This window comes from Tachysurus fulvidraco, chromosome 2 (genome assembly GCF_022655615.1).
Source record: "Tachysurus fulvidraco isolate hzauxx_2018 chromosome 2, HZAU_PFXX_2.0, whole genome shotgun sequence".
NCBI lineage: Eukaryota > Metazoa > Chordata > Actinopteri > Siluriformes > Bagridae > Tachysurus > Tachysurus fulvidraco.
In genome coordinates, this window is record NC_062519.1 from 18,794,954 (window position 1) to 18,809,953 (window position 15,000).

At 42.2% G+C, this 15,000-nt stretch overlaps 3 protein-coding genes across 8 annotated transcripts in view; all 3 read right to left on the bottom strand.

The window, feature by feature from the left end:
* Nucleotides 1–3,102, bottom strand: part of tmcc2 (transmembrane and coiled-coil domain family 2) — a 10,887-nt gene extending 7,785 nt beyond the window's left edge. The window contains exons 1-3 of one of the 2 annotated variants that reach the window (XM_027156037.2): nt 2,765–3,102; nt 1,689–2,078; nt 991–1,541 (exon numbers count right to left, since the gene is read on the bottom strand). In XM_027156037.2, the coding sequence (XP_027011838.1) occupies nt 991–1,541; nt 1,689–2,078; nt 2,765–2,767 (944 nt within the window). In that variant the 5' untranslated portion in view covers nt 2,768–3,102. Of the gene's footprint in view, nt 1–990; nt 1,542–1,657; nt 2,079–2,764 lie in introns of those variants that run through there. The other variant, XM_047806436.1, reaches the window with a different exon arrangement.
* A 622-nt stretch (nt 3,103–3,724) lies between these two features.
* Nucleotides 3,725–5,947, bottom strand: cdkn1a (cyclin-dependent kinase inhibitor 1A). 4 transcript variants are annotated; one of them, XM_027156044.2, is made up of 3 exons: nt 5,684–5,947; nt 4,412–4,814; nt 3,725–4,206 (listed from the first exon to the last, which is right to left on the bottom strand). In XM_027156044.2, the coding sequence occupies exons 1-3, from the start codon at nt 5,723–5,725 to the stop codon at nt 4,154–4,156; spliced, it is 498 nt and encodes a 165-aa protein (XP_027011845.1). In that variant the 5' UTR covers nt 5,726–5,947; the 3' UTR covers nt 3,725–4,153. The 4 variants fall into 4 exon arrangements, with proteins under 4 accessions (XP_027011845.1, XP_027011846.1, XP_027011847.1 ...); XM_027156045.2 differs by having other exon boundaries at nt 4,412–4,842; nt 5,684–5,777; XM_027156046.2 differs by lacking the exon at nt 5,684–5,947 and adding an exon at nt 4,930–4,990 and having other exon boundaries at nt 4,412–4,842.
* Nucleotides 5,948–7,954: 2,007 nt separating this feature from the next.
* srsf3b (serine and arginine rich splicing factor 3b) lies at nt 7,955–12,285 on the bottom strand. 2 transcript variants are annotated; one of them, XM_027156041.2, is made up of 7 exons: nt 12,129–12,254; nt 11,967–12,037; nt 11,194–11,404; nt 10,633–10,767; nt 9,055–9,093; nt 8,668–8,754; nt 7,955–8,495 (listed from the first exon to the last, which is right to left on the bottom strand). In XM_027156041.2, exons 2-7 carry the CDS (start codon nt 11,992–11,994, stop codon nt 8,468–8,470), a joined length of 528 nt encoding a protein of 175 aa, XP_027011842.1. In that variant the 5' UTR covers nt 11,995–12,037; nt 12,129–12,254; the 3' UTR covers nt 7,955–8,467. The 2 variants fall into 2 exon arrangements, with proteins under 2 accessions (XP_027011842.1, XP_027011843.1); XM_027156042.2 differs by lacking the exon at nt 11,967–12,037 and having other exon boundaries at nt 12,129–12,285.
* Nucleotides 12,286–15,000: the final 2,715 nt, after the last annotated feature.

Consider the following 15,000-nt stretch of genomic DNA (forward strand, 5'->3'; position numbering starts at 1 on the left):
ACACCTGTATACACCACTGTGTCCCCTACACACCTGTATATACCACTGTGTCCCCTACACACCTGTATACACCACTGTGTCCCCCACACACCTGTATACACCACTGTGTCCCCCACACACCTGTATACACCACTGTGTCCCCTACACACCTGTATACACCACTGTGTCCCCCACACACCTGTATACACCACTCTGTCCCCCACACACCTGTATACACCACTGTGTCCCCTACACACCTGTATACACCACTCTGTCCTGCACACACCGGTATACACCACTCTGTCCCCTACACACCTGTATACACCACTGTGTCCCCTACACACCTGTATACACCACTGTGACCCCTACACACCTGTATACACCACTCTGTCCTGCACACACCTTTATACACCACTGTGTCCCCTACACACCTGTGTACACCACTGTGTCCCCTACACACCTGTATACACCACTGTGTTCCCCACACACCTGTATACACCACTGTGTCCCCCACACACCTGTATACACCACTGTGTCCCCCACACACCTGTATACACCACTCTGTCCCCCACACACCTGTATACACCACTCTGTCCGCTACACACCTGTATACACCACTCTGTCCCCCACACACCTGTATACACCACTCTGTCCCCCACACACCTGTATACACCACCCTGTCCCCTACACACCTGTATACACCACTCTGTCCTGCACACACCTGTATACACCACTGTGTCCCCCACACACCTGTATACAACACTGTGTCCCCTACACACCTGTATACAACACTGTGTCCCCTACACACCTGTATACACCACTGTGTCCCCCACACACCTGTATACACCACTGTGTCCCCCACACACCTGTATACACCACTGTGTCCCCTACACACCTGTATACACCTCTCTGTCCCCTACACACCTGTATACACCACTGTGTTCCCCACACACCTGTATACACTACTGTGTTCCCCACACACCTGTATACACCACTCTGTCCCCCACACACCTGTATCTGTCCTCCTGCAGGCACTGGGTCATGTAGGAGTAAGTGCTCTGTAGTTGTGTCTTCATGTCTTCCATTGTGTCCTCCATCTGCACCTGACTGGCTTTGATCTCCTGTAGTCCCTCCAACAGAGCATCCCATGATGCAGACGTATGATGATGGTGATGATGATGGTGATGGTGTCCGTCCATTCGTGGGCTTCCTATGCAGATGGCTCCGCCCCCTCCAGAGTTGCTCCCAGCCCCGGACCCAGAGGTGCCGCTGGAGCACTCGTCATCACTCCCATACTTGGGGCTGGACACCAGAGTAGCACTGCCACTGAGTGTACGAGGGGGCGTGTCCTCTGTATGGCCAGGTTCTAAAGTGTCCTTCAGGTGGGCGATGTTGTCTGCGCTGCCAAACTTATTGCGTATGAGTGCAGAGACTCCGCCCCTCACACCCTCAACCACGCCTCCTCCAAAGCCACTGATGCCGGCCCGCACGTTGGCTCCAACATCCTTCAGGCCCTGCTGCATGTCCCGCAACACGTCTTTGGGCTGACGCACCAAACCGTTCTGTAAGAGAGCCGAGTAACAGTTACACACCTGTTACACACGTCATCCAGCTGTTACAGTATATTACACTTCTCCAGTTTCACATCTGTATAAACATCTGGAACCAATTTACACACCTGTTTCAAGTTTACACACAAACTCACTGACCTGCTCAATTTCTTTGAGCTTTTTGTGGTAGTGTTCGAGTTTTTTGTGCAGGTGTGCGATGGTTTGTGCAGATTTCTGGTTCTTCTTCTCGAAGACGTGTTTGATGCGTGACGCTTGCTGTTTGTCAGCGTTGTGAGCGAGCTTCAGATACTCGGCCACGTTGTTGTCTCGGGCCTCCTGTTCCACACGGATTTGTTCAGTGATCTTCAGGATTTTCTGCTGCAGGTGATCCAGTGCAGCACGTGTTCGGTGCCCCTCCCCTTGTCCCTCCACCTGCCATGATCCTGCCCCAGACACAGACCCCGCCCCCTCCACGCTGATGTTCCCGTCTGAGCTGCCATGGGCCACTGAGGGGGGCAAAGGCAGTGTCGATACCTCGCTCTTATCCAGCTGTAACACACACATAGAAGCACACACACACACACACACACACACTTAGCTACAGAACTAGACAGACAATTATTTTATGTCAATTTAAAAACACACTTACATACAGACACACACACATACACACAATACACAGACACACACAAACAGACACAAACACACACACACAGACACACAGACACATACAGACACACACACGCACACATACACACACACACACACACGTACACACACAAACACACTTAGCTACAGAACTAGACAGCACAAGTGTTTCCTTTATGTCGATTTAGAAACACACACAGAGTCACTGTCTCAAGAGGGAAATGTAGACAGAGACAAATGTGTAGAAAGAAACAGAACAAGGTTTTAGAAACTGGTTTACTGTGAAAAAAACAAAGCACACACACATACACATACACACACACACACACACACACACACACACACACACACTGGGCTGCAGCCTGTGTTATGGTGAGGAGTTGTAGTTAACAGAATAAAGGAACAGAAACACACAGAGGTTTGATGTTACTGTGTGTGTATGAACATGGCCATGAGTGGCTTGTGCAGGGGGTCATGGGTAAACACAAACATGTCCATGTAAAAACAAAGATGTCCGTGAGAGAGAAGATGATGATGATGATAATAATGATGATGATGATGATGATGGGTAGTTGAGGAAACGTTACCATACTATTTAGTCCCGAATCAGTCGGATGAGTGCAGCTCTGTTTCTGAGGCCCATCCCTCTCTCTATCGCTCCATCGTCCCTCCCTCCCTCCCTCCCCCCTCCCCAAATCCACTCTGTCGTTCTCTCTGGGCTTTTCAGTCGCTCCACAGTCTCTGGGTGCTGCACCACCTCCTCCTAGCCATCCCTTGCTCCTCTTCTCCTCTCTTCTTCTTTGTGTCTCAGTCGCTTGTTTCGTCCAGTAACCTGCACAATTCCTTCCTTCCTTAAACACCACCACAAATACCACCGTTGCTGCTGCTCTGGTGCGTGTGATGGAGAGAGAGAGAGAGAGAGAGAGAGAGAGAGAGAGAGAGAGAGAGAGAGGGAGATTAGCGCAAGCGCATTAGAGTCTCGGGGGTGGAGGGAAGTTGAGAGAGAGCGAGAGATTACCATGGTGTCATCTCTAAACGTACAAACACTGCAGCATTCATGTGACACACACACACACATACAATATCATTTGTTATTATGAATTAAATGTTTAATATAAGATTTTACAAATATTCTAATTCTCATTCTGATAAAAACGGATCTTTATATAAAATATGTTGACAAATGAAAATATATGAGATGATTGTGTGTGTGTGTGTGTGTTGTAAAAATTTATAAAAGTGTAAATGTAAAAATCTACTTTAATATTTTTCTTCATAACTTCAATAAATCAATGCAAATAGGTTTACTGAAGACGAGCTGTGTGCTTGTGTAAATAATATATTATTACTGCAAAACTGAAGGACTCCAAATCACACACCTCACACACCTCACACACATCTCACACACACACCTCATCTCACCTCACCTCACAGGAATGTGGACAATAATTTATAGAAATTGAGTTCACATACCTGATAATACTCACATGAACATATTGTTACTCTTATTGTTGTAATTAAGTCAAATGAAAACACACAAAAAATAATTGTTTTTGTCCAACAAATTTATTTATTCCGATATATAAACACACGTATAATGCACATCATGTAATAAATAAATAAAGTCAATTCTCTGAATCTGCATGTGCACACACGCAGTTTATGACCTACAGTTATAAACATTGACATTTATAGCAGCTGTAAGTTTAGTGCAGATTAATGTGTGTGTGTGTGTGTCTGCTCCAGATCAACATTTATAATCATATCATTTTCCTTTGAAATAAAAGTAAATTAAATGTGCTGTGTGTGTGTGTGTGTGTGTGTGTGTAGCAAAAGCAGTGTTTTAATCTTTAACAGGAACTGCACAAGTGTTTAAAACCTAGAAAATAAAAGAATTATTAGATGGAAAATGTTAGTGTTCTGTACAGAAGCTCTTCAAACAGTCCTGAGTTGTAGAGTGTGTGTGTGTCCTCAGGTCACTGGCCTGACTTCCTGGTGGTTACGACTCTTCTTTTGGCCTGATAGAAATCTGAGATAACAGAAAGAGGATAGAGATTTAACAGAATTCTAAATCACAAGCCATTTTTCTGCTTTTAAAAACCACTTATCAAAAGGACTTAAGAAAAAAAAGCTCAACAGTACACACACACACACACACACACACACACACACACACACACACACACACACACACACACACACACACACACACACACACACACACACACACGTACCTGTGATGTTGGTCTGTTTCCTCTTCAGTGTGTGTTTCTCTGCACTGTGTGTATTTTGCTCAGGTGTTTTATTAATGTCCTCGTGCTTAAGATCACACTGAGGCTCCACCCCCTTTGGTCGACACTTTGCCCCTACTGTGCATTCATGGTATATAAAAGGAACCTGCGCCACAGGAAGCCCCACCCACTCAAAGTCTCCGCCCACCCATGGTTTGTCAGAAGTGAAGTTGAAGTTCCAGCGGCGTGAAGAGTCTTCCAGCTCTGCCCTCATCAGTAGTGTGTAGTCACGCCGCAGCTCCTCATGATCCACTGCACCAAACAAACACCTCCGAGCAGAACCAACACCAGCACTACACACTGACCTCAACACATTTCCAGGCACCTTGGATGACATCATCAATAACCGAGAGAGACAGAGCTCACAGATTAATCTAATTCACAGGAAAGGAGAAAATTATGAGAAGAACAAAATGCAGAAAATATGTAACTAAATATTCACTCATTCATTCATCTTCTACCGCTTATCCGAACTTCTCGGCTCACGGGGAGCCTGTGCTTATCTCAGGCGTCATCGGGCATCGAGGCAGGATACACCCTGGACGGAGTGCCAACCCATCACAGGGCTGACACACACTCATTCACTCACACACACACACACACTACGGACAATTTTCCAGAGATGCCAATCAACCTACCATGCATGTCTTTGGACCGGGGGAGGAAACCGGAGTACCCGGAGGAAACCCCCGAGGCACGGGGAGAACATGCAAACTCCACACACACAAGGCGGAGGTGGGAATCGAACCCCCAACCCTGGAGGTGTGAGGAGAACGTGCTAACCACTAAGCCACCGTGCCCCCCATGAAATAAATAAATTAACTAAATAAAATACCATAAAAAAAACATCTTAAATTTCAACACGTCAATTAAGTCAGAATATCCTGTAAACCTCTGAAACCATTACTGCTATCTCACCTCTCTCTCTCTCTCTCTCACACACACTCACACACACACACACACACACACACACACACACACACACACACACACACACACACACACACACGTGAAGTCTCCATCAGTTGTGTTAAAGTATTAAACAAATCACACAATGACCTGGTTGTAATTCTATATATTATCCTTCATCATTACAACATGAAAAAAGTTGTTATAATTTAAGTTATAATTCTAAAATAAAGCATTTATAAAAATACATCATATAGTCAATGAACATAATCTAACAAATCTAACAGACAGGTTCAGACATCTCACCATCAGCTCAGTGGAAATCAGACTGAAGGTGTTGGTGTGCATGTGACTGAACACACACACACACACACACACACAGCTCAGGGTTTTAAAGTGTGTGACTCATTTGGTTACAGTACATGTCTGGGCAAATATGGTTCTAACAAGTACAGGCATGTTCTCTACAAAGCACTAAGGAAGAACAGACAGTAGGGGGCGCCGCGCACGCGCACGCACCAATTTAAAAAATAACAACCAACACTGATGAATCTATGGGGTCAGAATTGTTTCGTTATTCTGAATAAATACACTATGATCCACAAATAAATATAAAGAGTTTCACAAATATTTTTACAAATTTCACAAAAAGAAATTAAATTCACAAATAAATAAAATGGGATTTGCAAATAACAAAAATATTTATAAATTGTATTTATTTGCTAATTGCTTCCTGCTCATTTGTGAATCGCGTTCTGTGCATTTGTGAATCACTGCACGCATTTGTGAATCGTGTTCTGTGCATTTGTGGATTTGAAACATTTCTAACGTCAAGACGTGCACAAGAATCCACAAATAGGTGGACTCCGCCCACCGTCTACTCCAGCCAATCGGACAACGGTCTCGTGGCGCTGAACAATCGTGGCACGGTCTACCTCAAAGCAATCACGTTCTGATTTACTCGCACTATCACAGTGTAATATGTACTGCAAAATACGATAAAAAACAAAAAACAAATAAAAAACATTTGTCGCAGATTCGAGCCCAATCTGGTAACCCTGTATGGATTGTAGCCAGCACTAAGGGTTAGTTCAATTCTGCTTTCTTTGGGAACGATTTCAGCATCATCAATGGGTCCAGAGGTAGTGTGAAGAGCGAGTAAATCAGAACGTGATTGGCTGGAGTAGACGGTGGGCGGAGTCCACCTATTTGTGGATTCTTGTGCACGTCTTGACGTTAGAAATGTTTCAAATCCACAAATGCACAGAACGCGATTCACAAATGAGCAGGAAGCAATTCGCAAATAAATACAATTTAAAAATATTTTTTTATTTTTAAAATCCCATTTTATTTATTTGTGAATTTCATTTCTTTTTGTGAAATTTGTAAAAATATTTGTGAAACTCTTTATATTTATTTGTGGATCATAGTGTATTTATTCAGAATAACGAAACAATTCTGACCCCATATGAATCCGTCTTTTACTCAATCTGAATTTAGAACACAACAAATAATCATAAAGACTTTCAGTAAATAACAGTTTGGTAACTGATTAAATAAATAATCAGGTTACATTTGGACCTTTGTAAGAGATTTAATGCTGTTTTAAGTGATAAATATTGAATGTATCATTATAGGAATGAAACTGAGCATATAAACATTAGGAAATCATGATTAGTTTGATTTCAGTGAATTTAAGTGCTGTGTGTAAAATCCCCAAAAAAACAGTAACACAAAACATTAAAACATCCAGATCACCTTCATCAAGTGTGTGTGTGTGTGTGTGTGTAATAACTGTTAGCCTAAACAGTGCTGATTAATGCACCGTAATAATGAAGTTCTAGGTGTGTTTTAGGCGTCGTTACATCAGCGGTCTCCATGGTGACGGTCCTTATTAAGGCTCTTAATAAACACCAGAAAACTTCATCGTCTGAGGAGCTTTTCTTCACACTCTAAATTTACATTAAACACTATATACTCAACACTAAACATTATACACTATGCACTGAATATAGAGTGATCACAGAATGACGTGACTGAAGTACGACACGCGCGGAAAAAACCCTGAAAGCCTTCAAGCGCGAGCTGAGTCATCGGTCTCTTACGTCACGTCCTGCTGAGTAACGTCCTGCTACACAGAAAAAACGCGCGAAATGGAAACGGACAGGTTCACATGTAGCTCGTGCCTGATTGGTCGGGGCGAGGGGGTGGGCGGGGCTTCCGTTAACAGAGAGAACCGTCTGTCGCTGTCAAAAGCTTTTTAACCTATTAACAAAATTATACAGCTTCCGAAAGCGTCTCAACGTGTCCGTGGGAGGAAAGGTGATTGTAGTGATTAACTGTGGTTATAGTTGATGCCATATGAACATCAGCAGAACCGCTGTAAGGCCGTGTGTAAGCGCGCCCTCGGCTGGTCAAAAGTAGTCATAGCACAAACAACTGCATCACACACACACTCCTTCTCACAGGCCAAAACTCCGTGCTCATTACTTTAGGATTATTATTTAAAACGTCTTTTCTTGTTTGAGCAGAGTAACTTGGTAAAGAACTTGAAACAAAAGGTCATCAAAACCAGTCTGTCTTTTTTGTTTTTATTTCAGATGAACATTACAAACAGTACAAACACTAGAGGGGGGAGGAAAAAAAACTGAAGGGAGAAAAACATTCATAGTGCCGTACAGTTTCCCATCTCAAACTCTCAATGAATTCACAGAGAGGATTACCAACGCCATTTAAAAAAAAAAAAAAAAAAAAAAAAAAAAATTCCTCACTTCCTGCCTCCTACACAAAAACATGTAGGAGGAACTATGTTACAGTCACATGACCATGCAGAAAGGGGAGGGAAAAAAGAAAAGAAAAAAACTTTAAAAATAATCGGCGATGGAATGGTGACAGCTGAAAAAATGAAGCTCTCTCTCGGACGTACACATACACACACAAATGAGAAACATAACCGCTCTAAAACATCTGATCTGTTTATAAAAAAGAAAAACAGAGGCTAACGAAGCAGGGTGTCCGTATCAGAGTCCATAGCGCTGGAGTTTAAAAGACGATTACACGAGGAATCCATTGTCAAGGAACAGCTCTGTCTCACTTCCTGTCATTCGACCGAGAGCGGCTGTAAGAAGAGGTCGGGGTCAACAACTTCAACCATGATAATTACTACAATGTGATTATTTAACTACAGATTCTAAATTTCTTTGAGCAAAGACGACGACTGCTTGCCTTAAACCACTCTTAAGTAACAGCTTATGAACACGAACAAGTGTATAAGCAACCAACATGTTTACCTTCTGGATCTGGAGAAGGAGCGAGATGGCTTATGGTTCCTGTCACGAGACAGAGATCTCTCCCTTCTGCGATCACGAGAAAGAGATCTACACAAAACACACACACTTCAGACTTAACACCTACAAGAGAACCTTCACATCTATTAAATGAATCTGAAAGAGAAGAGAGACATTTGTACACAAACACGAGAGAATTCTATAAAATCTAAAACATTCGTTCTTATCCAGCATTTATTTTTTCTTCTTGTTCAGAATTCTTCTTGTACAGAACATGTGGCAGTTCTACAGCACATCACTACGTTGAACACACAACCCTGGTGTGTATGACCAACACCACTATTACAAACCACATACCCTAATTTACTGACTAATACAGAAATTGATTACCTGCTGCGGCTACGGCTGAAGCTCCTCCTGCGGGGGGATCTGAGGAGGACAGAAGGGGCAACAAGCATTGACAGAGTGAGACTCAGGGGGCAGTAGAGAATCAGCCATACAGCGCTCATCCTGTTAACTCACCTTCAGACACCTGCCTGGAGCAGAAATTCTGGCAGGTGCAAACAGGGATCAAACACTTAAAGTAACTTAAACAGCTGTGTGAGTGAAATTAATCTGCATCTACACATAAACCCAATGAGATGTCGAATGGTTTAAAATGGACTAACCAGCTAATAAAAGGCTATTAACACAACAACACAGCTGAACAAATGAGAAATCCTGTTATCCAGCAAAGGAAGAGAAAAATAAATAAAAATGATGGACCATAATGCATTGTGAGAAGGCATAGAGCACAGGACCCCGATGCTCAAACAAGAAACTTACACTTATTTTAGGGTGTTTAAATGGAGAAAGCTCAACATCACAGGTTTAATAGAAGAGCCATCTCCCTTTAAACTACATGTCATGCCAACCCTTTTATTGGAAACCAAAGAAAAAGGAGCCTTTTAAAAAGGAAAAAAGAGGAAACCTGAATTTCTCTTCATTCTTTACAACTGTATTCAGCATCAAACTGTATGAAGCAGGAAAAACTTACTAGTCTTTTGGTTTTCAACAAGCTAGAAATGGCGAAGGGGAGGCAGACTGGCGGCCGTGAAAGTGGCTGCAGATTTTTCCTGCTTTAATTGTTGCTGCTGCTTTGCAGTGTAGACTTTTGGGAACGTAAAACACGCTGATTGGTCAGGAATGTGAGGTGGGCCGCTGCTGATTGGGTGTTAAGGTTGGAGGAAGAGGAGGAAGAGGAGTAGGAGGAGCTGAGAGCTGCATGCTCAGGAGCCAATGGGCTGGTTGCGACCTGACGATTGGGCCCGTGCCTGAGGTCATATGACACGAAACCGAGCCAGGTGACTGGGGCACGCTGGTCACATGATGCTGAAAGAGGGTTTAGTTGACTGACTCAGAGGTTGCTGAGAAGGAGGCATGGTGGTGGACTCTGCAACGGGGGTTCATTTTTATTAATATAGAGATGATAAAGAAAATAAATCCTTTATTAAAGAAAACAAAAGATTGGCATTTCAAGCATTACTAAACCTAAAGGAGAGAAATTTTAAGCACCCACGGCTTTAAACTAAAAAAAAGAAAAAAAAAAGTCTGCTAAAAAAAACAAAAGTGAATGCATTACAAATTTAGAGGTGCTGTTACTCAGAGTATTAAATCTAAACAAACCCAGCCTCAGGCATGTCATTAACACTGATCTGTGTCCATGCTAGCTAATCTAATACCCTGGAGTTTAATAATGAGCAACCAAATGGCAAGTGAGGATGAAAAACTGACATGATTCTGAGCCAGAGTCCCAGGTGAACTAAACTGCTTTAAAGTGCAGAAAGACCAGGAAGTTCTCAGACAGCAGGGGCTTTAACAGCTCAGGCGTTATATTGAGGGGGAAAATTGGTGGGGGAAAAAAAAAGACCCATTAGCCACATTTGATCATGTCAACACAATTAACACACGAGTGGAGGGCAGGGCTACCTGCGCCTGGGCGGCGGGCTTCGGCGGCGGTAATCGTCACGTGGGCGTCGGCTCCAAGAAGGTGGGGGCCCTCTGTTACGGGATCTCTTCTCTCCATTGGACAGCTCAACTCTGACACGGCAACCACAGAGTGTCCTGAAACAACATCACATACATGTGGTCAACAAACCCCTTTGCCTCTAGGTTACAAATATCCTGTACAACTGTATGAACAGTTCAGCTAACTTAGCAAAGTTAAACAGTTCCACCATAGACTAGAGTGAATACAGGACCTGAGACCTTATGGGCGCCCCCCGTGACTCAAACACCCCAGGAACCTGCTTTACATGTTTGCATTGAGAAACCTTATTGATTATAAATCACACCTTATGAGTCCACCGCAGAAACTTGGCTGGCTAATTTACATCAAGACAGAAAACACTTCCCCTAATCTCCCAGCAATGTGGGACACAGAAATCGTCCTAGAAAGAAACCCGGGTAGCTGATGGGCGACAATAGGATGAAGACCATGTAGCTAGACCAGTATGGAAGCTCCTGTGTGTGTCAGGAATGTGCTTTTACCTGCCATCCAGCTCTCTCACAGCGTCCGTGGCATCTCTCGGGTCCTCAAACTCCACAAAGGCAAAGCCAGGAGGATTCCTGGCCACCCAGACGCTCCGCAGAGGCCCATAATAACCAAAGGCTCTTTCCAGCTCAGATTTATTCCCATTATTCCCGAGATTCCCTACATACACCTTACAGTCCAGTGGGCAGTCGCGATGCATGATGGGATCTGTAAAAAAAAAGAAAGGAATAGACCCGATTTAATGTACACAATTAACATCCTACCCATTAATTACTTACTAAACTACACATTTACTCACATACACTTCAGTCTGTGTGAAATTTACACATTTATGCAACAAACTGGTTTTTAAATCCTTTATAAACTGTTGTTCGAGCCAAAAAGGCAATTTGGTGTAAAATGAAACCACACAGTGTATAATTCAGTAATGTTTAAAGAGCACCGAATATATACACTCAGCACCGAATATATACACTCAGCACCGAATATATACACTCAGCACCGAATATATACACTCAGCACCGAATATATACACTCAGCACCGAATATATACACTCAGCACCGAATATATACACTCAGCACCGATACAAAGCTGAGGCGAACCCACGCCTTTGTTAGCGACTCAAAATGGCGCATCAACTCACCCGCACTGCTTTATGACCTTTTAAACTAGTTTTACACCGTTTACCTTCTACAAACCAAATGCTTTTCAATTCCAACAAATATATATATCGACATTTAAGTGCAGTAACAAAAAAAAACAACTCACCACTTGACGCCATTATTACTTCAGTCATCGTGCTAGCGGTGTAGCTAATTTAGCACTTAGCCATTATAGAACTTATTAAAACATAAAACCAACAAACACTACAGTAAGAGGACTCGCTATAAATGTCATACAGCTAAAACAATTCCGACAAGAACAACTTACTGTATTTTATTTAGAAGCTATTTCAACGTCGTTAATTTGTCCCTCGACGCGCGCTCCGACTCTCCTACAGCAAAATGGCGCTGCTGTGAAATGCCTTCCTTCTCCTATCGTTCTGACGCGGCGTGCGTGCTCACGTACAAGAACGCGCTAAGACCTTTTATCGTACGTGGTCACGTAGAAGGCGTGGCTGTCGACGTGTCGTGGATTCTGATTGGTTCAAGATTCTCAAGATTTCAACTGCTGAACGCAAGAGAAACGCTTTATTTTCGTCTGTAAACTTCCTGATGTGATGAGACAGATTTATTACGTGTGTGTATAGGCAGCATGTATCTACACAACTTTATCTACACAACTTTACACAATGTGACATACACAATGTTACATACACAATGTGACATACACAATGTTACATACACAATGTTACCTACACAATGTGACCTACACAATGTTACATACACAACTTTACCTACACAATTTGACCTACACAATGTGATCTACACAATGTGACCTACACAACTTTACCTACACAATTTGACCTACACAACTTTACCTACACAATGTGACCTACACAATGTGACCTACACAACTTTACCTACACAATGTGACCTACACAACTTTATCTACACAATGTGACCTACACAACTTTATCTACACAATTTGACCTACACAATGTGATCTACACAATGTGACCTACACAACTTTACCTACACAATTTGACCTACACAACTTTACCTACACAATGTGACCTACACAATGTGACCTACACAACTTTACCTACACAATGTGACCTACACAACTTTATCTACACAATGTGACCTACACAACTTTATCTACACAACTTTACCTACACAATGTGACCTACACAACTTTATCTACAAAACTTTATCTACACAACTTTACCTACACAATGTGACCTACACAACTTTACCTACACAATGTGACCTACACAATGTGATCTGCACAATGTGACCTACACAAGTTTACCTACACAATGTGACCTACACAACTTTACCTACACAATGTGATCTACACAATGTTACATACACAACTTTACCTACACAATGTGACCTACACAACTTTATCTACACAACTTTACCTACACAATGTGACCTACACAATGTGACCTACACAATGTTACCTACACAACTTTACCTACACAATGTGACCTACACCTTTAACGTTCAACACGTCCTTTATCTCATCTCAACCTCTGTAATGAAGCAGAACGATTCTGTCCAGATGTTCAGGCCTCACATCTCTCCAGATGTTGCAGTCACTCATCGTGGCACATTATACAACAGGACAAATGATTGTGATGCAAAGGGCTGAGTAGATAAACACAGTAACACACCAACAACAACAGACTGACCGCTGATTAATACACAATGACGGACATGCAAATGAATTATTACATAGTAATATATGTGTGTGTGTGTGTGTGTGTATGTGTGTATGTGTGTTACTATATATTATATTATATATAATAGATTATTGATTGATTATATTATTTGTTTTTTGAAATTATTTGTTAAGCCTGTTAATTTTCTAAGCCTCAGAGTTCAGTGCATTTATCAAAAAAGAAGAGAAGTTGAGAGGAGCGAGAGAGAATGAGAAAGAGAGAGAGAGAGAGAGAGAGAGAGAGGGAGGGGGAGAGAGAGAGAGAGAGAGAGAGAGAGAGAGAGAGAGAGAGATCTATTCTCGATCTTCTAAATAGATTATGAGCTTATTTGTGATGAGAGAGTATCTCGTCTGATATCGCGCTATATCTATGTATCTCTTATTCCGGAGACTAACTGATTAAATGTGGATTTCTTTTAGGTTCTTTCTTGTTGTTTCCTGGTTGCTAGCTGAGCTGATTTATAACACTCAGGAATTCGATGTGTAGGAGCATGAAGACCACACACACACACACACACACACACACACACACACACACACACACACACACACACACACACACACATACACACACACACGCCTGCATGTCTGACAGACAGAAACCAGTAGTGTTTAATGTCTCTAAGGTAAAGACTCCATAGCTCCTCTCTGTGTTCCCCGATGAGGAACATCACTAAGACACAAGTATTTTGATGAGGTGAAACAATGTCACACACACACACACACACACACACACACACACACACACACACACACACACACACACACACACACACACACACACACCTTAAACCTTTCAGACTACAGTGAATTCACTTATTAGAGCTTTATCAGTGACACTTAATAATAAATAGTAAAAACAAAGACTTATTTTTTAAAATGTTAATTCTTTAAAAGTTCTTGTGTTTCACAGTCTTAAGTAGTATTATGGATATTTTATCATTTAATCTCACAAAACTCTTGACCTGAAAAATATTTCATTTTATTAGTCCAGACATAATTTAAATATCCTCGTTAAATATCCTAATTTAAGTATGGCTCTGAGTTCACACTGTTAGAAAAGGTTTTTCTGGGTTCAGTGGATGTTGAAGACTTCTTAATCTTCATCCTGTACTCTTTTGATCAGAAAACAATCTACATAGATCCACTGAGTTCATGTAAGAGTGCAGTTCTAATCTAATGTAGTGTTAAGTCCAGATCGTTTTCTCCTCTTTATTCAGAGGGACTTTTCCATAAGACAATAGATCTAAAATTCTGTAGCGCACATTGTCTATTTACAGCTACAAACTGATCTCACCTTAAACATCAGACATTCAGCAACACTTCATGAATAATCCTTACACACACACACACACACACACACACACACACACACACAGAGAGAGAGATATGTATGTGTTGTCAGCAGATGGCTGTGAGGTCAGTGTGACATATAAAAGCAATCACAGTGAGACACTCACACACACTGAACACT

Bases quoted from the DNA above. Each gene is read 5' to 3' on its own strand.
- srsf3b (XM_027156041.2), bottom strand. From the start codon at position 11,994: ATGACTGAAGTAATAATGGCGTCAAGTG. The intron at 11,405-11,966 runs GTGAGTTGTTTT...TTTTTTTTACAG, and splicing joins AGTAATAATGGCGTCAAGTG to ATCCCATCATGCATCGCGAC. The intron at 10,768-11,193 runs GTAAAAGCACAT...ATGTTGTTTCAG, and splicing joins GTGAGAGAGCTGGATGGCAG to GACACTCTGTGGTTGCCGTG.
- cdkn1a (XM_027156044.2), bottom strand. From the start codon at position 5,725: ATGCACACCAACACCTTCAGTCTGATTTCCACTGAGCTGATG. The intron at 4,815-5,683 runs GTGAGATGTCTG...TGTCTCTCTCGG, and splicing joins TGATTTCCACTGAGCTGATG to TTATTGATGATGTCATCCAA. The intron at 4,207-4,411 runs GTACGTGTGTGT...CTGTTATCTCAG, and splicing joins GAAACAGACCAACATCACAG to ATTTCTATCAGGCCAAAAGA.